General features: G+C 37.6%; 1 protein-coding gene across 3 annotated transcripts in view; it reads right to left on the bottom strand.

Moving 5' to 3' along the window:
* Positions 1–2339: 2339 nt before the first annotated feature.
* CFAP95 (cilia and flagella associated protein 95) overlaps positions 2340–26582 on the bottom strand; it is a 94364-nt gene continuing 70121 nt past the window's right edge. For 2 of the 3 annotated variants that reach the window (XM_017873062.1, XM_017873064.1), the window contains 2 exons: positions 21668–21725; positions 2340–2621 (listed from right to left, as the gene is read on the bottom strand). In XM_017873062.1, coding sequence (XP_017728551.1) covers positions 2439–2621; positions 21668–21725 — 241 coding nt within the window. In that variant the 3' untranslated portion in view covers positions 2340–2438. Of the gene's footprint in view, positions 2622–6185; positions 6320–21667; positions 21726–26582 lie in introns of all 3 variants that reach the window. The other variant, XM_017873063.1, reaches the window with a different exon arrangement.

The following is a 26582-nucleotide window of genomic DNA, read 5'->3' as shown; positions in this document are numbered from 1 at the left end:
AAAAAAAAAAAAAAAAGAAAGAAAGAAAGAATTTTCCTGCTGCTCTGTTCTTGGCAGTGGCTGTGCCAGGCACTTCCATGGCCTCTCCCAGCCTGCCACCTACATTCTATGTCCCACAAAAAGACTTTACCATTTTTTCTTAGCGTTTTCACAAATCTGGACTTTTTCTGTACCTCTGGAGCACTGGTGTCCATGGAGTGACTTTCCTTTATATACGAACCACTGAGCTGGCTTGGCCCTGCCTCTTGTCTTGATCTGCCAGTGTCATATCCTAGGGGTTGGGCCTGGTACCCTCACTTCTTACCTCATCTCAAATGCATTCTTAACATAAACCAGTTGAGCTGAGCTTTCTCTATTCTATATTTATAAAGCAAAGTCCTTGACCCAGTCCCCATCTCTGTGTTCATGGGGAAAACCCCTGCAGTAACCTTTATTTCAGTGCATCATTTTCCTTGGCTAGTTTAAATACAATATCTCTAATTTCATTCTCCTTCTAACCCAAACCCAAACTGATTTCTAAGGTGATCCCTGATAGCAGACCCAGTCGTTTATACAAAATGTCATATTAGTCATCGTGACAGTATAACATTTCTGCTAAAGTAAGTGAATCTTATTTTATGTTCTAGGCACTAGGCAGTGTTCAAAGGTAATGATGTGGCTATTAAAACCTTTTCTCCACAAAAAGAAATTATTAAATGATGAATGGCTTGACATCCAGATTTACATACTTCAAATAGCTCTTTACCCCAGATATGTTAGTGTTAGGAATGATTAAACTTGGATGCATAGTATGTGGAAGGAAAGGTAATCCTAGGTAGATATCTACTAGAATAAGTACTACATATGAATTAACATTTATATAGACTATATTATGCTTAATGTATATGTAAAACACATAATTATGCATATATAATACACATATTTGTGTGCATATGGACACACATTGTAAAGCAGTGGGAAATTATAGTAAAATTCTTCTGGCACATGCTTACCTGGTATATCATATTTTCTATATTAATTATCATTTCTCCCATAAAAAAGCTTATAGTCTTTTTCATATCTTGTGAATCCAGCATTAGAGGCAGTGTTCAATTAGCATTTATCAAGAAATGCTAGTTCATGAATTTATTTTTTAAAGAAAAATAAGTAAATGAAGCCCAAGTTGACCAAATAATTAAATACAGTCTCAGAAGAAATAAAAGTTTTCAAATGCATCTCAAAGATCCATCAGAATCTGCTACTCCTATAACTCTGGGCAACAGCAGTGAACTGCATTCTGTTCTCCCCTTACTCCCAACGTGGCTATCTGAAGATATGGTCTTTAGGAGGTAATTTAGGTTAAGTGAAGATGTAAGAGTTGGGGTCTAATCAAATAAAACTGTAGCCTTACAAGAAGAGGAAGCGAAAAGGTCTGCCACCCCATCCCCTCCCGCCATGCAAGAACAGGGCAAGAAGGTAACAATCTTAGCAATTGTTTTGACTCACCTTCCTATTTTACAGAAATTTATTTTTGCATGGTTTTGGAGGCTGAAAAGTCCAAGATCAAGGTTCTGGCAGGGTTTTGTTTCTGGTGAGGGCTCTCTTCCTGGCTTGCGGACTACTATCTTCTTTGTCGTTTAAGCCACCCAGTCTATGGTATTTTGTTACGGTAGACCCAGTTGACTAATACAGCAGCCTACTTAAACAACCATGGACCTCTGTTTGCTCTGTTACTTAAACATCCATGGACCAATGTGAGGGTAAGTCAAAACAACGGCTAAGATTTCTTCCAAATCCAACACTAGATGACTAGACTTCCCATCAAACCCCTAGAGTTTCACAAAGATTCTATCTGCACCTCTGCTATCCATATATTCTAAAGGTCTTAACTTGAATAAGGAAAAATGTCATGTGAAATAAATAATCCACAATGAAACTAGCTACCACAGATAAATAAAATTTATAGATACTGATTTCCCCTCAAAAAATATCACATACATACTCAACATTATTATAGGGCCAGTGTTGCCTAAACTTTGACCATTTAAGTTTTATGTCAACCTATATATTTATTCACTTAAAATTTTGTCTTCAGTGGAATTTAAGTTGGCCTACTTTTTTATAATTAGCCATACCCTAAGCAATCATAAGCTTGATTGTGCTAGTTTTATGTGTTTTTTCTAATAATTATTAAAAGAAATACATAATCCATAAAATAATGTTTCACTAAATACCATCTAGAAATGTGAAGTATACTCTCAGCAAGAAACACACTGAAATTTGGAAAATACCAGAGTAGCTTATGAAAATACAGATATAAACACTGGTCCAGAAAATAAGACTTTGTGCTTAAAGGAATCTACTATACTAATACTTCCACTGCATTTATTAAGATAGAAAATCATCAACTGCTATATCCATTTTTCATTAGTCAGAGATGCTGATTCTATACATTATTTTTAAATGGGCATGATAGGCCCACCAGTCAAAGGATAGAGTTTCCATTTTACATCTGAATTAGCATAAATCCCACTCTCATCATGCCAAGTGTTGATGCCAGATCTTTTAGAACCATTTAGATCCGTGAACTGAGAATGGCATTTTCTGTGGACTATGGAATAATCATCTCCACAGGGATAAGCCTATGAGGGGAAAAAAGAGAAATAGTATTTAATAACTGAAATATGTAAAAAGAAGTAATCTTTAAAAGTTTATCTTTTATATATTATTCTTATGATCAAAGGTTAATTTTAACAATTGATTAATTTGTTCTCTCAAATAGCAAATGTTTCAATGTAAAAAATGGCTATTGCGTTGATAATTACTTCAAATCCCAAAAAAAGAACATAGTTCATGGTTGTTTATAAAACTAAAAGTCACTACACATGTAAAATTTTCTAAACCACAAATACACAGTATAAAGAACAATTTAAGTTTTATGATCATATATATGACCAAAACAATTATAATTTAATACAATTCAACACCTTTTAAAAAATATGTTATAACCATTGCAAAGAAAAATATCTTGGGTTATATCTTTAATAATTGTTACCAAGTCTTACTTCCCATGGTAATGATAAATGCCAAGCTCTGATACATTCCTGTAAGAATTTACCTCAACATAACCCAGTGTAGTGTTTAAGATGTTTATACTTAGGCCACTTCAGAAAAGCTTCATTGTAGTTAAACAAGATATTATCATTGACTATTTCCCAAAGGAAATATTGATTCTTTCCAATTACACCAAGGGTAACGGCAGGCATGGAACATAAAGCCTTTTAACTGATTATCTAATTTCTGCTTTAAATTGGCTCTAATTTTAAAGCACTAGGACACTATTGAAATTAAATCACCAAAGCTATAAAACAATGAAAGAACACCAAAATAGTTATAATCTTAGATTGGTTTTGTCAAAATAATTGAAAATGTAATCATATGTTCAACCTTAATAGTGTCCATGTATTTATTGAGTGCCTTTTATGGGTTAGGCACAAGTATTTGAGTGTTTGTATTTTTTAATCCGTAACTGGGCTCTAAGGTATGAATTATTACACCCACTTTACACACAGAAATGATGATTTGCTTAAAATTTCAGGAGAGAATTTAAAGAAAGTCAGAATAAGCGACTAAGCCAGGACTACAAATTATATCTATCTGACTATAAAACTCGTTATCCCTCCAGAACCCTAACAAAACCTTTATCAATTAAGAGATGAAAATAAATATAAACTATAAAATTGTAGAGCTATATAATATCTGTGTCACCGTTCTATGTAGTTTGGGCTTTTGCTTTTGTCATTCGGGCTATTCCTTCAGGTGTTATGGTTGGTTGCATGGTGGGTAGGTCAAATAGAGGTCCTTTAAATGAGATTTGAGCATCACTGGCCCAAAATGTCCCCTCGAAGGCAGATGAGATCTTCTCATTCCCATCCCTACTGCAGTCAAACTGAAGAGAGCTTCAAATACAGCGTCTATGTGCTCCTTTAGTATTTCATAGGCAGAGAGAAGGATTTTTATGAGGTGAGTGACAAGATGAAATGTGCTGTTCTAGGAAAGTGATTCTGGTAGCAGAAGCACTAAAGACTAGAGGAGGAAAAAACTGGATTCTGGAACTGCGATTAGAATTGGATCTCAATCATTCAAATGTCATCAATTACATGAATAAACAAATGTAGTCTAGACATACAATGAAATATTTTTTGTCAACAAAAGGAATAAAATACTGATGCATGCTACAGAATTGAAAGACCCTGAAAACATTATGCTAAGAAGCGAAACCACATATTGTACAATCTCTTGTATTAAGTGTGCAGAGCAGGCAAATTCACAGACAGAAAAGTAGACTGGTGATTACCAGGGAGTGGGATGACGGGAAGGAATGGGGAGTGACTGTTAATAGGTATTGAGTTTCCTGCAGTACAAAAATGTGAAATTCATTGTGGTGATGATTGTACAATCCCATAAATATACTAAAAAATCACTGAATTATACACTTTAAAAGGGTGAGCGTTATAGTATGTGAAATTATATCTCAGTGAAGCTGTTACTAAAAAAAAATGGACCAGGCACAGTGGCTCACTCCTGTAATCCCAATACTTTGGAAGGCCAAGGTGTGAGGATCACTTGAGGCCAGGGGTTTGAGACCAGCCTGGGCAACACAGTGAGACCATGTCTCTATAAAATATAAAATTAGCTGGGCATAATGACATGTTCTTGTAGTCCCAGCTACTCGGAATGCTGAGGTATGAGGATCACTTAAGCTTAGGAAGCTGAGACTACGGTGAGCCATGATCGTGCCACTGCTCTCCAGCCTGGGCAACAGAGCAAGACCCTGTCTCAAAAGAAAAAAAAAAAAGAATGCATTAGAAGTAGCAATTCTGACATTAGAAAAACTAGTTAAGAGACTGTTGCCTGTTAATCCATGTTAGTTACATTGGGTTCCTCTTATTCTCAGTGCTGTGTTGGTAAACCACCCCCAAAAAATTAAAATTGTAATATTTGCCAATTTCTGTGGCATAAATTCTCCTACTAAGGTTAACTTCAAGTTACCAGAGTGAGGTCAGTGAACACTGAAGAAGAGGTGAGCATAGTTAGCTCATGCCAACTGTTAAGAGCTGGCTCCAGCTCGCCCCTGAGTCCACTTCTCCCATTTCCCAGGGTGTAGCAGGGATGCGCTTTGAGTAGGATTGATCCCAGTCCCAGGTCTAGCAGCAGAATCTAATTGGCTAAAGACAATCAGAACAGTGGCATCTCATTCTCAATGACAGTGATAGGTTCAGTGTTAGGCATGTGACTTAAATTGGTCCAAACAGATTAAAGCCCAGGACTTCTGTTCAATGGTTTGTGTGAAAGAAGTTCTTTTCCACAATTGGACATAAATGAAGAAGCATCTATCCCAGGGTGCTGTTTGCAGCTTTCCTACAACCAATCTAGCATGAAACCAACACCATAAAACTCACATCTGAGAGTCAGTAAGAAACACAATAGCATTACTACATCAATCCTTTCCTGAAGTCTGACTTTTTAGAACATGGAAGTCAGTAAGTTGCTTTTATAGTCTGACCCCAGTTTGAGCTGGATTTTGTACATCTTATTAAAAGCATCCTAACATACACCTGAATAATCTACAATATTGGAACACCGAGGTACTTGGAATCAGAGCAAATAAATGGGTCAAAACCAAGGGAGCAGGGCATATATGAAAAGTAGGAGTGAAGGAAAACAGGAAATTTGTGACAAAACATACAACTAGGAATCAGAAACATGCAAACATGAAATAGGAAAACAAGGCAGGTATTCAAAAATTTGAACAACTTGCTAGAAACCTAGAGGGTATAATTATTCTAAGAAAGCAGAGCAAGTATGCTTTTCAAAGTTTAATACAAAAAGCATGGAATAGAATAGAAAAAAAAAAGGTACACCAAGAACAACCTTAAAAAACCTTAATATTGACTGCAGCTCAGAACCAAGGCAAAACTGACATCGTGGGAACCCTGGACAATAAAGTTGTTTGGTATACCACTCAAGCCAATAAAGGGGGTAATAAGTGGAAAATTATTAATGTGTTTTCCTCTTTCCATGTATATAACCACTCATTTGTACTTTGTTTCAGAAAAACACCAACCAAAGAGCAAAATCATACCAGCTTCTAACATACCAAGTAGGATTTTTCAGCAAGACAATATCCGTGTAATCCAACTCACAGTTTTGAGGACTTTAGAATGTCAATGATCAAACCTGGGAGATTATAGAGTTCTCCAAATGGGTAGAGAAAATATCCTTTGCTATGAAAGCTTACAGAAGAGTTGAAATGAAGAGAAGGAAGATAGGGAAGAACCTATCCAGGGAATTGTGAGAATTAAAAAACAAAGGGGAAAGGAGAGCAGAACGAGCCCACATTATGTCCCAATTTTCCCATCCCTGGGCTTTAATCAGGCAAAGTCCCTTTGACGTGAATAGTGAATGGTACACTAGACGAATGAGAATGATGGCAAAAAACACACAGGAGCTTCCTGGTCCCCATTTCTGTTGGAAACTCTTGAAATTGATCAACTCTCAGATGGCCCTTTCCTTTCACTAGCTTGGTCAGGTAGATTCATCAATCCTGAGCCACTTTTGTTTTCCTGTGGCATGGATGAGATCCTAAGGTAGCTGCAAGTCTGCAGAGGAGGATACTAACAGGGGCTACAGAGCCGACCATTGGAGCTGGGGCTGCATAAGAGTCACAGAAGGTGTCTGTGGGGTGTACAGTGACTATGGGAATGGAAATGAGGCTGAGTCATCCCAACCAAGCCCAGGGATAGAGAGAAAAAGACTGCCAGTTACAATGTCCATAAAGTTTGGCCACTAATGCCAGCAAAGAAAAGAGCAACCAGGTAGACTAGGGATATCACCTCAGAGAACAGAACAGGCAGAAAATACCACATGTGAAACCCTACTCCTCCCTTCTGGCATCAGGATGCTAAGTCACATCCTTCTCTCCATGTATCTGGATGCCATTGTAGGGAAAGCTGCATTCTTGTTGCTGCAAACAACCCACTCTGTTCATACTAGTGTAAAACCATAGCCATTTCACTATGCCTCCAGATTCTTTGGGTCAGGAATTTGGAGAGGATATGGCAAAGGCAGCCCTCTGCTCTGCAATGTTCAGGGTCTCAGCTGATTCATAGAAAGAAGACACATTCATAGAAGACATGAAAGTTGGAAGTGAGTTGAGGGTAGGGGCTGTACACATCTCATTCCTTTTGGTAACCAATGCTGGCTGGCTGCTGGGACCTTGGCTGGGGCTATTGGTTGGAACAGCTGCATGGGTCCTCTGCCTGGCTTCCTCACAGCACAGTGACTGGCTCCTGAGAATGAGCATCCCACAAAGTGAAACAAGAGAAAGGTGTATTGCTCTTTATCACCTAGCCTTGAAAGTCGCATAGCATCCATGCCACCATAGTCACAGTTCACCACAATTCTCTCTGAGGGGGTAATTTAGACTCTGCTTCTCAGTTGGAGGAGTGTCAAAATCACATTGTAAGAGCATGTGGGAGAGGAGCACATGTTGTGACCAATTTTGGAAAATACAATTTTTCTCCTCTTTTCAGGGAGAAAAGAGTATGGTGTATTGGGGTCCCCAAGACCACCTCAGGTGTGATGATCTAGGAGGACTCACAGTTGTGTGTGTATATGCACATACACCTATATACAGACACTCCTAAACTTGCAATGCAGTTATATCTTAATAAACCCATCTAAGTAAAAAAAAATCATAAGGTGAAATGCATTTAATACCAATAAACGCATCATAAAGTCAAAAAAGTGTAAGTTGAACCATCGTAAGTCAGGGACCACCTGTATAGTTGTACTCATGGTTATGATTTATTACATAAAAATGATACAAAGCAAAATCAGCAAAGGCTATGGGCTGACATCCACAGGAAACCAGGTGCAAATTTCCAAGAGTCCTCTTCCAGTGGAGTCACACAGGATGAGTGTAAATTCCCCAACAGTGAGTTGTGCCATGCTGTCTGCTGGGAAAGCTAATTGCAGACTCAATGCCCAAAGTTTTTACTGGGAGCTGGGTCATGTAGGCAGCCTCTGCATGTCCCAAAATTTCAGACTCCCAGAAGGAAACAGGTGTTCAGCATAAACCATATTTTTGCACAAACATTTTAGCCACAATGGGTCATTCTAATCAGGGAATTCTTATCCTGAAAGCCAAGTTTCTAGATGCCAATAAAGGGCCAACATTCTAAGTAGGCTTTGAAAGGATAACAGTCTCAGTTCTGCTGTGTTAGCTCTTCTCTGCACACACAGGATGAGAGAGAGAGGATCTCTGAGAAGGTGAGTGTTTTCTTCAGGAGGGATTAAACACTTTCTATAGAAAGCAGAACTATTTAAATTATGGAATCAGACTAAGCATTAAATGGATTGAAGAGTTTATGTTTTCCCACTGGTGGTGGGCTCCAGAAGAAGGTCAATTATCAGTTAGATAAATTTCCTCTGCATATGTGAGTTACAGACAGTTATGTTTTCCACACCCTAAAATAATTGGTAAATCTCTCTTCAACATTTATTTAGTGGGAATGGGAAGAAAGTGTGTATTGAAATAGATTTGTGAATTACTATACGTTGCTGTTGGCTAGGTCACTATTCGGTGCTACACACACAGAGTTGTGGCAGAGTTTACTTAAGGAAGGACAAGCATTGCAAGCTTTCTCTGAGTTCTTCAGGTAGATGAGGGTAACTAGAAGAATTTGTCTAGTATGTAGAATGGGTGGGCATTAGTGCACAAAGGCTGATGCAGAATGAGAATGAAAGAGTCATTTCACAGGAAGAACGTAAAGGATTTACACAACTAACTGGGGATAAAGAACCAAAGATGATTCATAGCTTCAAGCCTGGAAGGCTGGGAGAGTTGTAATAACACTGAAAAGAATTAGAAAGACATGGGGGTGGGGATGATTTGTTTTAGGGGGAAATGATGAGTCACATTTTAGACATTTTTAATTTAAGATGACATCAGTAAAAAATGTTTCTTTGGAAGGTAGTGCTGTGGGACAGATGGCCTGGAGAGAAGTCAGTGCCCTATGCACAGCAGTGATCACTGGCAGGGAAAAAATAGCTATAAAGAACATTATCGGGACCATGGATGATATTTAACATGGACTGTGGGTTATATAATTGCACTGTATCAATTTTCCTGAAATTGAAAACTGTACCACAGCCATTCATCCTTATTTTTAGGAGATGCACATTGAACTGTTTAGGACCAAAAGGGCACGATGTCTCCAGCCTACCTTCATACGGTAAACAGCTATCAACTCTGCAAAGAATATATGGAAGCTCCTTGTGCAATTTTTGAAACTTTCCTGTAAGTTTGAAATTATACAACAATTAAAAGTTACCCCCAACCCCCACCCAATGATGACTGGTACAGAGACATGGCGATGGATGAATTCGCTGAGATTGCGTAAAATGAGAGGTGCAGGGATCTGGGGCCCAAATGTTTGGATGCCCATGATTGGGTCCATAAAGAAGCCATGAAGGACAGAGAAGGAGAGATAAGGAGACAGTGTTGCAATGTCACAGGCTCTGAAGAGGGAGGGAGGCTGAAGAATGTGGTGGTAACCAACAACTGCTAAGCTCCAAAGAAGCCTAACCCAGAGTAGCACCTGACAAAACACAACAATATCAATTAACCTCTAGCCACCCTTGAGGGTGCATTTTCAGTGGAGGGTTGAGGGAGTCCCATAAAACATGCTGGTAGAAGGAGGAAAAGAAAGAGCATCAGAGAAAGGAATGCTGTAGGCAAAACAGGTCCTGCTAAAACAGGAAGCACTGGAGTTGCAGCAGCAAAAGAATCACCATAGGGGAAAACTGGCCTTCAGAAAATTGGTTAAGAAAGCATTCTTCTTTCTTTTCTTCTTGTTCTCTTCCTTCTCTTTTTTCTTTCACAGATCATGGCAAGGCAGGTTAGGATGTTAAAGGAGGATCCTCTTAGTGAGTGGTTCCCCCAACCCACCTTCCCTCATGGTTTTACCACTTACAACAGTAAAATGCATTAATGGATCTTTTTTTTTTTTTCTTTTTTTTGAGACAGAGTTCTTGTTGCCCAGGCTGGAGTGCAATGGCACGATCTCGGCTCACCGCAACCTTCGCCTCCCAGGTTCAAGCAATTCTCCTGCCTCAGTCTCCCGAGTAGCTGGGATTACAGGCATGCACCACCACGCCCAGCTAATTTTGTATTTTTAGTAGAGATGGGGTTTCTCCCTGTTGAGTCTGGTCTTGAACTCCTGACTTCAGGTGGTCCACCCGCCTCAGCCTCCCAAAGTGTTGGGATTACAGGCGTGAGCCACCGTGCCCAGCCTAATGTATCATAAACGATGGGCTGTCCCGGTATCCTCTCCACCTCCACCCCCATTGCCCCTTGTGTGCTCTATCCTTACTCTAAGCACCATTATCTCCTGCACCTTTTTTAAGAATAAAATGATACTGCTACTTCTTAGTCAACTGTACAGCCAGTCCTTAGCCAATTTTTTCCAATCTTCCGGTAGGTTATTCCTTGGTTCTACTCATTCATATAGAATTTCATCCTTTTTCTTTAGGACCTTTCATTTCTGATAGTTTTATTTTTCAAGGTCATTTTCAGTTTTAGGACTGCCTTCTGGAACATAGTAACTCTGCCTAATATAATATTACAAGATAATTTGGAAGCATAGTCTCAATTCCTTCATCCAGATCGTTCATAAAAATGCATAATGGGTTGTTTCCTGGCCAAATTAGTCAGTGCAAACTAACCTTGCGTCCACCATTAAAGATAGCTATTAGCCACCTGGCACTGGTACAGCAAAGACCATTCTTCTCTAGTATGCCTATAAGGATGCTCATTTTGAGTATTCCATTTACTCTTAAAATGATATTTGAGTTAGTAAGCTTATTTATGTCAATGTCACATTGGATGGAATGAAAATAGATATAAAAGTAAATTGTTGTGATATTTTGTTTCATTATTTCCAGCATACATCATGTATAAAAGTCTTTACCAATTACAGGCACTTGACTGAAGACCTGCCTTTCTCTAATAAGGTTGTCTTGTAAGCACACATGCAGAATGGTGGGAGAAAAAAAGAATTACCCTACAGTCAAACCTACCTCATCTACCCTGGGGACCAATGGGGGATGGGTATCTCAGGCGGATTCCCTCATTCACTTCCTTCACTAAATTTCAAATATTTTATTTCTCTTATTTTTTCAAAAAAATTTTTTTCAGAGACAGAGTCTCGCTTTGTCACCCAACCTGGAGTGCGGTGGTGCGATGATAGCTCATTGCAGGTTGGAACTCTCGGCCTCAAACCATTTTCCCGTCTCAAGCCTCCCAAAGCATTGGGATGACAGGTGTGAGCCACCACACCTGACCAAATTTTATTTCTATTGGATATTTTTTCCTCCAATGATTGTATCACGAACATAAGAATAATTGGTAAATGTAGCTAAATAAATATGTAACTAGTGGGATATATTCTTATGTATTTAAGAAATATTTACTACCATTTATTTGATAAAGTTTTAGGAGGGAGAAGCATTTGTAACAAACAGGTATTAATAGAGCATGAGACTCTTAGCTACAGGGAAATAGTCATGGAAAGTACAAAGAAATTTAGGCTGTGGATAGAAATACAAATTTCTTTACCACTAATGAATCCAGTCAACATAGTAAGATTTCACTACAAAAAAAATGAAGATCCATGTAAATGAACACTTCACAAATAAATTGACTTTTAAAGATTAATATCACATAAATTTTAGTTATGGCCAGCATCAAAACTAAGCAATACACAATTAAACATTAGCTATTGATACATTTATTTCTTTCTAATGCACAAAATTGATTGATTCTATCACTTCAATCATATAAAACACAAATACGATTTTTCTTATTCTTCTGTCTATATTATGTGAAGACATTTACCTCTGCCACTGTTTTATAATGGAATGAATTAACGGGCTGTATATCAATTTGAGGCCTAGGCTTCTCAATCTTTAAAACTTTATTTCTCCATACGTATATGAACAAAAGTCATATATGTTCACTGTAGAATTGAAGATAATCAAAAAGAAGAAAATACAATATCTCATAATTCCAAGTTCTCTGAAGCAGAACTTAGCTTTATGGCCTAACTTAGAAATAAATGTTAGACCAGGCCAGGCGCAGCAACTCATGCCTGTAATCCCAGCACTTTCAGAGGCTGAGGCAAGAGGATCCCTTGAGCCTGGGAAGTAGAGGTTGCAGTGAGCTGAGATCATGCTACTGCACTCCAACCTGGGTGACAGAGCAAGACTCTGCCTCAAAAAAAAATTAATAAATAACTTCAGAAGGCAATATAAGGCAAAAGTTAAGTTTCTGGAGAAATAGGGTATCTCTCTACTAAAAGAACTGAGAATTAAGACCCCACAATTTCTCTACTGTTGGTGATACACAAGATGAGCAGGAAGTTAAAATACTTAATTAATTTATAGTTAAGTATAATTAACACTTAATTTTCAACCAAGTTTGAAATAAATGTCTACCAAAAGGATACTTGGTCATAAATAAATGACTATTTCAATGGGATAAGATCATTGAGATACAATCAAATCAAATCAAATAATAGAATTTGAGAGCCAGAGAGTTTGGAAAGATCATTGTGTCTGTATCAGTCAAGGATCTCCAGAAAAACAGAATCAATAGAATACTCGCGCGTGCACGCACACACACACACACACACAGAGAGAGAGAGAGAGAGAGAGAGAGAGAGAGAGAGAGAGAGAGATTGATTTTAAGGAATTGGCTCACATGATTGTGAGGCAAGTAACTCAGGCAAGATTTCTATGTTACAATCTTGAGACTGAATTCCTTTTTCTCAGAAAACCTTAGTGTTTTACACTTAAGGCTATAAACTGATTCAATGAGGCCCACTTACATTATCTGGAAAAATCTTTACTAAAAGTTAACTGATTGTAAATGTTAATCACATTTACAAAAGACCTCCAGGACAACATCTAGACAAGTATTTTGACTAAACAACAGGGCAAATAACCTAGTTAACACAGAAAATTAACCATCATACTGTCTAACCCTAGTCTTTTTTTTTTTTTTTTTGAGGCAGAGTCTCACTCTGTCACCCAGGTTGGAATGCAGTGGTGCAATCTAGGCTGGGTGCGGAATGGGGCAGGCCAGAGTGGCTTTGGAAAAGGCAACATTCAGGCAGGAAAACAGAAATGTGTATTCTCATTTTGGGCCATAGGTCCAGGCTTGAGGATGTGACCCTCACTGGGGACCTCCCTCCTCTACCCAGTATTTCCCTACCTCCTGTCCGTATCATTAGGAAATAGAAAACGGAAGGCAATTCCTCTTTGGGGAGTATCTTTGAGGTAAATAAATCCTAATTAAACAATAAAGGGCTCCTAATGGTAATTCCTCCATGACCAACTCTTGATTTTTAGTGAAGACGCATCTTTATCTGGGACGGTAAGTATTTCTCAGCCAAGCCAACTGAGTAAGTTCTAGAGGCCCCCAGTCAGCCAGGTACTGATCTGGCTTCTAGGAAGTCCAGGCTGAAACAACTTAGCCGTCAGATGCAGAAAGCACAGTGCCCAGGGCTCACAATACTTTTAGGGGCCCATGAACATATTTTAATTTATTTTAAAATCAGAATCTTTAAAAATGAATATAACAACAGGAATTACTAAATGCCATTGAATTATATGCTAAAAGATTAAAATAGTAAATTTTATGTCATGTATATTTTATGTTGTGCATATTTTACCACAATAAAAAAATGCAGATGCCATTTTGAAAAAAAAAAAACTCTGTAGAAACTCAAAGCTAAGCCCGGAAATGATGCTGATAATATAATATCCATAAACACCTCAGAGCAAAGAAACTGATGACTGCTATTATACAGAAAATGTGTCTTAAAATAGGGCATAGAAGTCCAAGAGTAATTCCCAGTGGGGGAGAAAAAAAAAGAACACTGTGTGATAACAATACTCATTGGTATGTTAGAAATAATTTCAGGAGGGTTAAGAATAACGTGGTCACGGCCAGGCGCGGTGGCTCACGCCTCTAATCCCAGCACTTTTGGAGGCCGAGGCGGGTGGATCACAAGGTCAGGAGATCGAGACCACGGTGAAACCCCGTCTCTACTGAAAAAAAAAAAAAATACAAAAAATTAGCCAGGCGTGGTGGCGGGCGCCTGTAGTCCCAGCTACTCAGGAGGCTGAGACAGGAGAATGGCGTGAACCCGGGAGGCGGAGCTTGCAGTGAGCCGACATCGCGCCACTGCACTCCAGCCTGGGCGACAGAGCCAGACTCCGTCTCAAAAAAAAAAAAAAAAAAAAAAAAAAAAAAAAAGAATAACGTGGTCACATCACATGGCCATAAAATACAGTAACGCAGTCAAAAATAGGCAAGGATTCAAACTGCGTAAAAGAGGGGAGAAAAGATGGGTATTTTTTATGAAATGAAAATGAAAAAACATAGCATAAAAAGCTAATTTCCTTTTTTAAAAACTTTATTATTTTAGGTTCAGAGGCCGTTAATAGCAGGTTTGGTTATTTAGTAATTTCATGTCATGGAGGTTGGTGTACAGAGATTAAATTTTGTCCACCCAGGGTAATAAGCCATAGTACCCAAACAGGTAGGGGGGGGGGTTAGAATATTTCTTTAATAAACTTTAAATCCAAAAAAAAAAAAAAAAAGGAGAATATAGTCCTATCGGATTTTTTTTTGTCTTTATATCAACTCAGTTGTAAACTATGTTTGTTTGTTTGTTTATTTGTTTTAATGGAGGAAGGAGCCCATGAAGGCAAAAGTGTTTGGGGCCCAGGAAAGTCGTAATGCAACCAGGAAGTCCAGAGGCTAAGACATCAGGGTCCTGGGGGACTCGAGGCCACAGCTCATTTCTAAGCAGCACAGAAATCTCAATATTTTAGCAATGCCACATCCATACCAGTGCATAGAGTCCCAGTGGTAGGACAGGCAATCCTGCCATTTCGGGGAATAACTGCTGTTAAAGGGATATAGTTTCTTCTTTACCATGAAACAATACGTGGACGCCTTGTCCACGTATTGTTAAACAATTCTCTGTTAAAAACTTTCTCAGTTTCTAACAGCCAACTTTGAACCAATTCTCTAATGTGCCTTCTTTCCGACGTTTCCTCTGTTCTGGTTCTTTGGGAGATGATGGAGGAGCTTTCAAGAGAACGTATCCTTAATTGAAATTGAGTTGAGCTGTAATAAATATCTAGTTTAAGAGGAGAAGTTCAAAAGAAACAGCTTGCAATTTTCTTCCATTTCCCTCCTTGGAAATGACCTCATGGCTTCCTAATCCTCTGTATTTCCTTACCAATGCTTAGAGCTATGGAATGATAACCTGCATTCCCTTAACTTTCTATAGGGCTGTCCCACTTTATACGAATGTGGATTAAGCAAATGTAAGAGACCATAATATAAAAATTAATCAAGTCTCAATTTATGCACAACATTTGAGGTAATATAAATCCAAATATTTTCAGATTTCTTCAAAACTTGCATAAAGCGGAAGTAGTAGACTGAATGAATGGTGAACTGTGTTCATGGCAAGGCCACATGGTGAAGTCTCTAGCAAGAAAATATTCCCTCCTTTTTCAGTATGTGTGAATTATACACTTGTTTATGTGCATGACAACATCTGTTAGAGTTCAATAACTATTCTCTGTTATTTAACCATCCACTATTATTATTATTAAAAATTATTTGTATCCAATAACAATATCATGCAAGCATTCATTAAATGTGGGTGTCAGAAGCAGTGCTAAAAACATGTCTCAAAATCAAGTACTTTGGAAAACACATTAGAAGTAAATGAACAAAATTGCAAATAAAGGCAAACAACTGTCATGGTATGCTGTGCTGTTAATGTGGAAACAACATGAGAAATATTAAAATAATGCTGAAAAAATTAAAAGCATAAATATATAATGCAATGGTTAGTGATTTATGTGCCCTGAGAATACATCCCACATTATTTATAATATTTAGTCCTTTGAAATTTGTGTTTTAATTAGATTTCTTTTATTTAAAGATATAGCCAAATCCCTTGTAAATAAGAAAATGGACCTGAAATGCATTTTAAAATAATATGTTTCTTTCCTTGTGGTTTTCTGATGATAAATGATCACATTTGTTACACTGGAAAATTCTAAAAGTGTAAAGATGAAGAAAGTCACCTAGAATCTCAAGATTCATTGGCCAACTGTGCTAGCATTTTGGCAGTTTCCCCAGTTTTAAAATGTTCTCCATATTTGTATATAGTATGGATAAAATATACATGCAACTTTGTAACTTAATTTTTTTACCCGTAAATGAAGATTTATCAAGACACTAAGAACTATCTATGGAGATGATAAAGGCTGCACAATATCTCATCATACACTTATAACATACTTGATTAATACTACTCCTAATGTTACAGCCCAATGGATTCTTCTTGCCTGCCAACCCTCAAAACAATACATTGAGAACAGCAGGTGTGGCAGCAAAGGAGTTTAATTATCAAGGACCAGCCAAGCAGAAGGACAGGAGAAATTTCTCAAATCTACCTTCCCAATAATTCAGAGGCTAGATATTTTAAGAATAATTTGGTGGGCTGGGACCTGGGGAACTGAAAAGATTGGCTGAGAATGAAATCACAGGAGTGTCTAAACTGTCTTTGCATAGCTGAGTCAGTTCCCAGGAGAGGATCTCAGGACCAGGCAACATTTCTCTGTCTGCTGAAATGCTAAATCTGGAAAATATCTCAAAGACCTGTTCTTTAGGTTTCACAATAATGAAGTTATCTGGGAGTAGTTGGGGAAGTTATAAAGCTTGTGACCCCTGTTACATGGCTCTGGAGCAGTAAGCAATGTATAAAAAAGCAAGTTAAGCAATGCCAGGTAATTATTTAACCATGCCTATTCTTTAGCAAAGTTCAAGCCCTCACTGTTTAAGTCTAACCTTGTGACCTTTTGCTAGTATTTACAAATATGGTTTCCATTTTCGAACGAGGATGTCAGTTCAGAAAAGAACTATTATGGCCTCCACACAAGAAGGAGCAAAAGCAGCTCAGCCTGGTAGAAGCAAGACGGACTCAGTTGTGTCACATTTCCCTTCTTACTGTAACGTTTGCAAAGGCAGTTTCAGTAATACTAAATATTTAGGTACTTTCCAAGTTTTGTCATCATAAATAATTCAGTGATGAATATATTTGCATATGAATTTCATTGCTAGTTCAAATTTCTTTTCTTTGGGGAAGTTTCCCAGAAAAGAATTATTAGGTCGAACAGTATTTTTTGTTTGTTTGTTTTTTCCTTTTGAGACCGAGTCTTACTCCATCACCCAGTCTGGAATGCAGCGGCACAACCTCTGCTCACTGCAACCTCCGCCTCCCGGGTTCAAGAGATTCTCTTGCCTCAGCCTCCCAAGTAGCTGGAATTACAGACAACGTACCACCACATGTGGCTAATGTTTGTATTTTTTTAGTAGAGACAAGGTTTCATCACATTGGCCAGGCTGGTTGCAAATGCCTGACCTCAAGTGATCCACCTGCCTTGGCCTCCCAAAGTGCTGGGATTACAGGCCTAAGCCACCACGCCCAGCCTCAAACAGTACTTTTAAAATATTGCCAATTTTATTCTCAAAAGAAAATCTTTTGTCTTAATTCATATTGTTTATTGTTTGTAAATGGAGCATGTTCCCTATATTTGCTAGTTAGTTGATTATATTTCCTACTTTGTAAACAGCCCATATATTTCCTTTGCTCATTTCTCTAGGGTCACTTACATTTCTCCTGCCAATATGTATGAGTTATATATATAAAGCATATTAAACCATAAACTACCACATTTGTTGTTTCTATGTCTTAACTATTATTTTTTTAATAAGAAAAAAATTCAGAATGTAGCATATAATGAAGGTGCTGTCCTAAATCCCTTACTTCCCTAAATTGGTTATGCTATCTTTTCAAAACATTTCTGATTATTCTCATCTGTTTTCCTTTCAAATAATTCCTGGAATCTTAAAATTCACAAAGAAAACANTTATTATTATTAAAAATTATTTGTATCCAATAACAATATCATGCAAGCATTCATTAAATGTGGGTGTCAGAAGCAGTGCTAAAAACATGTCTCAAAATCAAGTACTTTGGAAAACACATTAGAAGTAAATGAACAAAATTGCAAATAAAGGCAAACAACTGTCATGGTATGCTGTGCTGTTAATGTGGAAACAACATGAGAAATATTAAAAATAATGCTGAAAAAATTAAAAGCATAAATATATAATGCAATGGTTAGTGATTTATGTGCCCTGAGAATACATCCCACATTATTTATAATATTTAGTCCTTTGAAATTTGTGTTTTTAATTAGATTTCTTTTATTTAAAGATATAGCCAAATCCCTTGTAAATAAGAAAATGGACCTGAAATGCATTTTAAAATAATATGTTTCTTTCCTTGTGGTTTTTCTGATGATAAATGATCACATTTGTTACACTGGAAAATTCTAAAAAGTGTAAAGATGAAGAAAGTCACCTAGAATCTCAAGATTCATTGGCCAACTGTGCTAGCATTTTGGCAGTTTCCCCAGTTTTTAAAATGTTCTCCATATTTGTATATAGTATGGATAAAATATACATGCAACTTTGTAACTTAATTTTTTTACCCGTAAATGAAGATTTATCAAGACACTAAGAACTATCTATGGAGATGATAAAGGCTGCACAATATCTCATCATACACTTATAACATACTTGATTAATACTACTCCTAATGTTACAGCCCAATGGATTCTTCTTGCCTGCCAACCCTCAAAAACAATACATTGAGAACAGCAGGTGTGGCAGCAAAGGAGTTTAATTATCAAGGACCAGCCAAGCAGAAGGACAGGAGAAATTTCTCAAATCTACCTTCCCAATAATTCAGAGGCTAGATATTTTAAGAATAATTTGGTGGGCTGGGACCTGGGGAACTGAAAAGATTGGCTGAGAATGAAATCACAGGAGTGTCTAAACTGTCTTTGCATAGCTGAGTCAGTTCCCAGGAGAGGATCTCAGGACCAGGCAACATTTCTCTGTCTGCTGAAATGCTAAATCTGGAAAATATCTCAAAGACCTGTTCTTTAGGTTTCACAATAATGAAGTTATCTGGGAGTAGTTGGGGAAGTTATAAAGCTTGTGACCCCTGTTACATGGCTCTGGAGCAGTAAGCAATGTATAAAAAAGCAAGTTAAGCAATGCCAGGTAATTATTTAACCATGCCTATTCTTTAGCAAAGTTCAAGCCCTCACTGTTTAAGTCTAACCTTGTGACCTTTTGCTAGTATTTACAAATATGGTTTCCATTTTCGAACGAGGATGTCAGTTCAGAAAAAGAACTATTATGGCCTCCACACAAGAAGGAGCAAAAGCAGCTCAGCCTGGTAGAAGCAAGACGGACTCAGTTGTGTCACATTTCCCTTCTTACTGTAACGTTTGCAAAGGCAGTTTCAGTAATACTAAATATTTAGGTACTTTCCAAGTTTTGTCATCATAAATAATTCAGTGATGAATATATTTGCATATGAATTTCATTGCTAGTTCAAATTTCTTTTCTTTGGGGAAGTTTCCCAGAAAAAGAATTATTAGGTCGAACAGTATTTTTTGTTTGTTTGTTTTTTCCTTTTTGAGACCGAGTCTTACTCCATCACCCAGTCTGGAATGCAGCGGCACAACCTCTGCTCACTGCAACCTCCGCCTCCCGGGTTCAAGAGATTCTCTTGCCTCAGCCTCCCAAGTAGCTGGAATTACAGACAACGTACCACCACATGTGGCTAATGTTTGTATTTTTTTAGTAGAGACAAGGTTTCATCACATTGGCCAGGCTGGTTGCAAATGCCTGACCTCAAGTGATCCACCTGCCTTGGCCTCCCAAAGTGCTGGGATTACAGGCCTAAGCCACCACGCCCAGCCTCAAACAGTACTTTTTAAAAATATTGCCAATTTTATTCTCAAAAAGAAAAATCTTTTTGTCTTAATTCATATTGTTTATTGTTTGTAAATGGAGCATGTTCCCTATATTTGCTAGTTAGTTGATTATATTTCCTACTTTGTAAACAGCCCATATATTTCCTTTGCTCATTTCTCTAGGGTCACTTACATTTCTCCTGCCAATATGTATGAGTTATATATATAAAGCATATTAAACCATAAACTACCACATTTGTTGTTTCTATGTCTTAACTATTATTTTTTTAATAAGAAAAAAATTCAGAATGTAGCATATAATGAAGGTGCTGTCCTAAATCCCTTACTTCCCTAAATTGGTTATGCTATCTTTTCAAAACATTTCTGATTATTCTCATCTGTTTTTCCTTTCAAATAATTCCTGGAATCTTAAAATTCACAAAGAAAACAAAATCCATTGGGATTTTATTATATTAAACTTATAAATTTAGTTTATAATTAGTTTAGTTTTCCAGTTCCCTAAAATGGTAGCTATTCTTTTTTATTTGAGATATCTGCCTCAGTCATGTCTTGGTTCATATTTTAAAACAAACAGATAATGGCTTCAGTTTCTTCTTGTGATTCCTCATGGGTTGCGGTCAGATGGAAGCCAGAGCTGGAGTCCAGGCTCTGCTAAACTGATTATCCATGATGGCTTCCTCACTCGTAAGTCAAGCTTGCCAGTGTTCCTCCCACAGCCTCTCCCTCCAACAGAATAGCCTGGATTTCTTCTCTGGTGGCTCAGGGCTTAAAAGGTGGAGGCAATCTTAAAGCTAAGCTCAGAACTGACACACAGTCACTTTTGCCATGTTCTACTGATCACCTCAACTCAAGATAGAGGAATCCTCACCCTAAATGGGGAGTGGCTTGTGCCAACAGGAAGGTCTGCTATCTTTGGAGATAAACTGCCACATTATCTTTTATTGATCTTGGTGAAACTTTCCTCATTAAAGAATTTTGAATTTGTGTCGCTAATAATAATTTGTATGCTTTTTTCTTTTATAATTTATTAACTGGTTAGTGCTGATGTGAAGGAAAGCTATTGTCTTATTTATTCTAATTACTTCTCAGTTTAGTATCTTGGTTCTCCTCAATAGATAATTACACTATTGGAAAATAAGATGTGTTTTTCTCTTCTTCATCAATAGTTAAATATCTTATTTCTATCTCATGTCTGCTGCCCCGGTTAAGACTTCCAGAACAAGGCTAATTGGAAGCAGCCTTGTTTTGTTTCTGTTGCATAATTTGTAAAGTACAAATACATTCAAGTTATAAACTGGACATTCTTAAATTAACACACATATTTCCCAGAGCTATATTAAGCCACTTTTATGTGTTGATGCAATACAAATGAATACAAGTGAATCGAAAGTGGGTTATTATTCCAGATAAATTGAATTCAGGGAGGGGACAAGTAAACAAGATGAGGAAGAAAGTTTCTAATATATTTTAGATACTGCAATATTTTTCCCTGAAATCTATAAACATCCAAAAATAAATCATAACCATAAAACATTCTCATGACTCCAATAAACAGCTAATATCTCAAAATAAATGTAAAATGTTCTCCTTCCTTCCCAAGTTTGACTATACTAGGTGCAAAGAATCACTTCAAGTACACAAATAGGTAGAAGACCACGGATCTTGTACTCACATGTGGCTGATACTCATATGGTGGAACATAATCTTCTGAGTACGTGGTCAGTGCACACCTAAGAGAGATAAGTCAATGTTTGAGGGAAGAATCACTTCAAAAAAGAAAAATATTTTAAAGTATTATTGGTATACACTTTAGATGAAATAAAAACATTTCAGGAAGGATTGGCCCTAATCAAAATTTAAAACCCCACAACTGTCCCAGCCTCTGTATATAGTATTACCCACCACCAGCAGGGTACCCCCAACTTCAGTTTCAGCAGTCTCCCTTATTCTTAGGGAATATGTTCCAAGACCCCTAAGTGGATGTCTGAAGCCTCCGATAGTACTGAATCCAATTGCTGTCAATTAGAACACGTTTCCGTTCATGTTTTCTACCCACAAATGTAGTGCCTTTTTTTATCTTAGCTAAGGACTTATCAAGCATTATGGCCTTCGCTTTTGCAGTTTGAGGTACAATAGCAAAACTAGCATGAATTTTTCTTTCTTCTTTATAATTGCAAGGATAGAAGATTTGTTCTTACCATAGGTCTTAGATACCCCAGCATACGATTTTTTTTTTTTTTGCTCTCCTTAAGTTGAGAACTTTCATCTTTAAGCACCTAAAGTGCTTAAAGGAAGCACTTGACAGCTTCTCTTTAGCATATCTGAATGCCTGCACCACCACTCTTGCACTCTAGAGCCATCCTCAAGTAAAATAAGGGTTACTTGAACACAAGCACTGCAATACCATGACAATCTAATAATGAAGAAGGCTACTAAGTGACTAACAGCCAGGGACAGTAGACAGTGTGCAGACACTGGACAAAGGGAGGATTCATGTTCTGAACTGGATGAAGCCAGATGGCACAAGATTTTGTGGCACTACTCAGAGCCACATGCAATTTAAAACTTACAAATTGTTCATTTCTGAAATTTTCTGTTTAATATTTTCAGACTGCAGTTGACCTCATGTAACTGAAACTGTGGAAAACAAAACTATGAATAAGGAGAGACTACTGTACTTCCAATTTAGCACCACCTACTACTCTCCTGTACTAATGATATTTGTGGCAACCCAGGCTCAAGTCCCTGAGCTCAGGAGTTCTGCATTCCAAGAATTCTCTTTATCACCAACTTCCTGCCTCTATGAGCTTTTTGACCCACATTCTTTGCCAGGTGACTGCTGAAGAATAATGGAGGACAACCAGATAGACTGAGATTACATAGCATCCCAAACCTCCACCCCATTAAACACACAGAAATACTGGATGAAATACATCCATGCCTATCCCCCAAGGTCTACAAGTATAGCCAAGCCCAAAAGGGAAACCCTGAGGTACTAGAACTGAAGAGGATAGTCACTACAATGGGAAACCATAAACTGATGTGGAGTTTGAACTACACATCTAGAGTAAGAGACTTGGCCTTAGATTCACAGGAGGCAGAGAATAAACTCCAACGATCACCAAGAATCTGTAAAGGCTATATCCAAAAATAAACCAGAGAAACCTCAGCTACCAGTCCAGAGAAACTTGCAAGAAAGTTTCTCTCTGCTTGAGTCACGGGGGGGAAAAATTATTCTCCTATGAGAAATTAAAATCCCACCTCCATTCCTGGCAATATTATGGGACTGGATGGCCAAAGAAACTCCTCTGAGTATTGCATACTGAAAAACCAGGGTAAAAGGAAATTTTAAGATGTTTTAATGCATGGCTGAGCTGGTGACAAAGTCACAGAACCCAACAAGAATCCCAAAATAACAAGTTCAACTTAGACAGGCTATTGGATACCCAGGTGGTAACCACCAATTCTTGCCGGGTTCTCAGGGTGTGATTTCCTGAGTAGTAGCAGCAGCTCCTGGGAATAGAAATGCGAATACTTGGGTCCCACCACAAAACAACTAAATTAGAAACTCTAAGGGTGGGACCCAGCAATACATATCTTAGCAAACCCTTTAGGTGATTCTGATGTACGCCAGAGTTTGAGTACTAATGATTAAAACAACACAAATTAGAAATGTAACTTTCAAACCTACAAATGGGGTTTTTTTAAAGACAAATCTAATAGGAGTCAGGAAAGGAGAATAAAAGGAACAGGGGACATTATTTCTGCTCATAAAACAAATTAAAATCATAAAAATAAAATTAAATATCTTAGCAATTATAATAAAATAAAGAGGTTAAACCTATCAGTGAAAATATTTTCTCAGACTTAAATTGAACATCAAACTTTTTTTTTTTTTTTTTTTTTAAACTCCTACTTGTCATGTTCGGTGGCATATGTCTATGGTCCCAGCTACTCAGGAGGCTGAGGCAGGAGGGTCAGTTGAGCCCAGGGGTTCTGAGCTATAGTGCTGTTTGCCTATGGGGTGTCCACACTAAGTTCAACATCAGTATGGTGACCTCCCAGGAGCAGGACCACCAGATTGCCTAAGGAGGGGTGAACCAGCCCAGGTCAAAAAGGGAGCAGGTCAAAACTTCTATGCTGACTGGCTTAGTAGCTTGCACCTGTACTCCCAGCTACTCAGAAAGCCGAGGCAGGCGCATCCCTTAAGGCTAGGAGTTCGAGGCTGCCGTGAGCTATAGCAGCACCAGCCCAGGTGACAGAGAGAGACCCTGTCTCTAAAACAAAAACAATTTTTAATTACCAACTACCTGCTTTTATACATAAAATAAAATTACTTTCAAAGAAGCTTGAAAGTAAAAGTATGTAAAAATATATACCAATGCATGGAAATTAAAAAATATACTTCTCAGTGACCAGTGGTTTAATGACAAAATTGAGAAGGAAATTGAAAAATTTCTTAAAACAAATGACAATGAAAATACAACACACCACAACTTAAGGGATACAGTGAAAGCAGTACTAAGAGGGAAATTTATAGCTAAGTGCCTACATAAAAAAAGAAGAAAAACCTCAAATAAATAACCGATTGATGCATCTTAAAGAACTAGAAAAGCAAGAGCAAACTGAATCCAAAATTAATAGAAGAAATGAAATAATAATCAGAGTAGAAATAAATGAATTTGAAATGAAGAAAACAATACAAAAGAATGATTTTTTAAAATTGTTTTTTAAAAGATAAACAAAATTGACAAACCTTTAGCCAGACTAAGAAAAAAAGAGAGATGACCCAAATAAATAAAATTAGAGATGAAAAAGGAGACATTACAACTGATAGGGCAGAAATTCAAAGGATCATTAGTGGCTACTACAGGAAACTACATGCCAATAAATTAGAAACTCTAGAAGAAATGGGTAAATTCCTAGACACATACAACCTATCAAGACTGAACCATGAAGAAATCCAAAACCTGAACAAACTAGTTGACAGAGCAGGAGCATCGCCATCTGGGACAAACACCGCCATTTTAAAGTTCACTTTGATCAAAAACTGCCTAAATCCAAAAGGCATCAGCCTAATGGCTGAGGTCAGCATGATCATAAACCACAAATGACATCTCCAACCAGAAACATTCCAACCTTAAGATAAACCCCTCCCCAACCAGAGAGATGTCAGCCTCAAGATAACCTCCCCTCTGACCAGAGACATTCCAACCCCGCAATAAACTTGTCCCCAACACAGAAACATTCCAAGCCTATGATAAGTTTTCTAGCCCTGAACCTTTAAATACTCTTAGTCTGTAAGAGAGGAATGCTCCTAACTGAAATCATCCAGAAGCCCCTCTCAGCTTTATTCTCCAAAATAAACCTGTCTTTGACTGTTGAGCCACTTTTTGTGTTTCTTTCCTCTTTAACTCTTACACCAATAACAAGTAATGAGATCAAAGATAAAAAATTCTCCCAGTAAGGAAAAGCCCACGACATGAGGGCTTCACTGCTGAATTCTACCAAACATTTAAAGAACTAATACCAATCCTACTCAAACTATTCTGAAAAATAGAGGCAGAGGGAATACTTCCAAACTCATTCTAAAAGGCCAGTATTACCCTGATTCCAAAACCAGACAAAGACACATCAAAAAAAGAAAACTACAGGCCAGTATCTCTAATGAATATTGATACAAAAATCCTTGATAAAATACTAGCAAACCAAATTCTACAACATGTTAAAAAAAAATCATTCATCATGATCAAGTGGGATTTATCCCAGAGATACAAGGAAGGTTCAACATATGCAAATCTATCAGTGTGATACATCATATCAACAGAATGAAGGATAAACATTATACAGTCATTTCAATTGATACGGAAAAAGTATTTGATAAAAGTTCAACATCCCTTTATGATAAACATCCTCAAAAAATTAATTAAAGAAAGAATATACTTCAACATAATGAAAGCTATGTATGACAGACCCACAGCTAGTGTCATACTGAATGGGGGAAAACTGAAAGCCTTTCCTCTAAAACCTGAAACACAACAAGGATGCCCACTTTCACCACTGTTATTCAATGTAGTACTGAAAATCTTAGCTAGAGCAATTAGACAAGAAAAAGAAATAAAGGGCATCCAAATTGGAAAGGGAGAAGTTGAATTATCCTTGTTTGTACATGACATGATCTTATATTTAGAAAATCCTAAAGACCACCAAAAAAGTATACTGATAAACAAATTCAGTAAATTTAGAACTGATAAATTCAGTAAAGTTGCAGGATACAAAATTAACATACAAAAATCAGTGGCAGATCCAGCACGGTGGCTCAAGCCCCCAGCATTTTAGGAGGCCAGATGGGTGGATCACTTGAGGCCAGGAGTTCAAGACCAACCTGGGCAACATGGTGAAACCCAGCCTCTACAAAAATACAAAAATTAGCCAGGTGTGGTGGCACACACCTGTAATCCCAGCTATTCAGGTGGCTGAGGCAGGATTGCTGGAACTTGGGAGGCAGAGGTTGCAGTGAGCCATGATCACACTGTTGCACTCCAGCCTGGGCGACAAAGAAAGACTGTCTCAAAAAAAAAAAAAAA

The sequence above is a fragment of the Rhinopithecus bieti genome, unplaced genomic scaffold, assembly GCF_001698545.2.
Source record: "Rhinopithecus bieti isolate Rb0 unplaced genomic scaffold, ASM169854v2 scaffold_7648, whole genome shotgun sequence".
Lineage (NCBI taxonomy): Eukaryota > Metazoa > Chordata > Mammalia > Primates > Cercopithecidae > Rhinopithecus > Rhinopithecus bieti.
The sequence above is the reverse complement of the archived record's forward strand: the minus strand, read 5'-3'. Positions and strand labels throughout refer to the sequence as shown.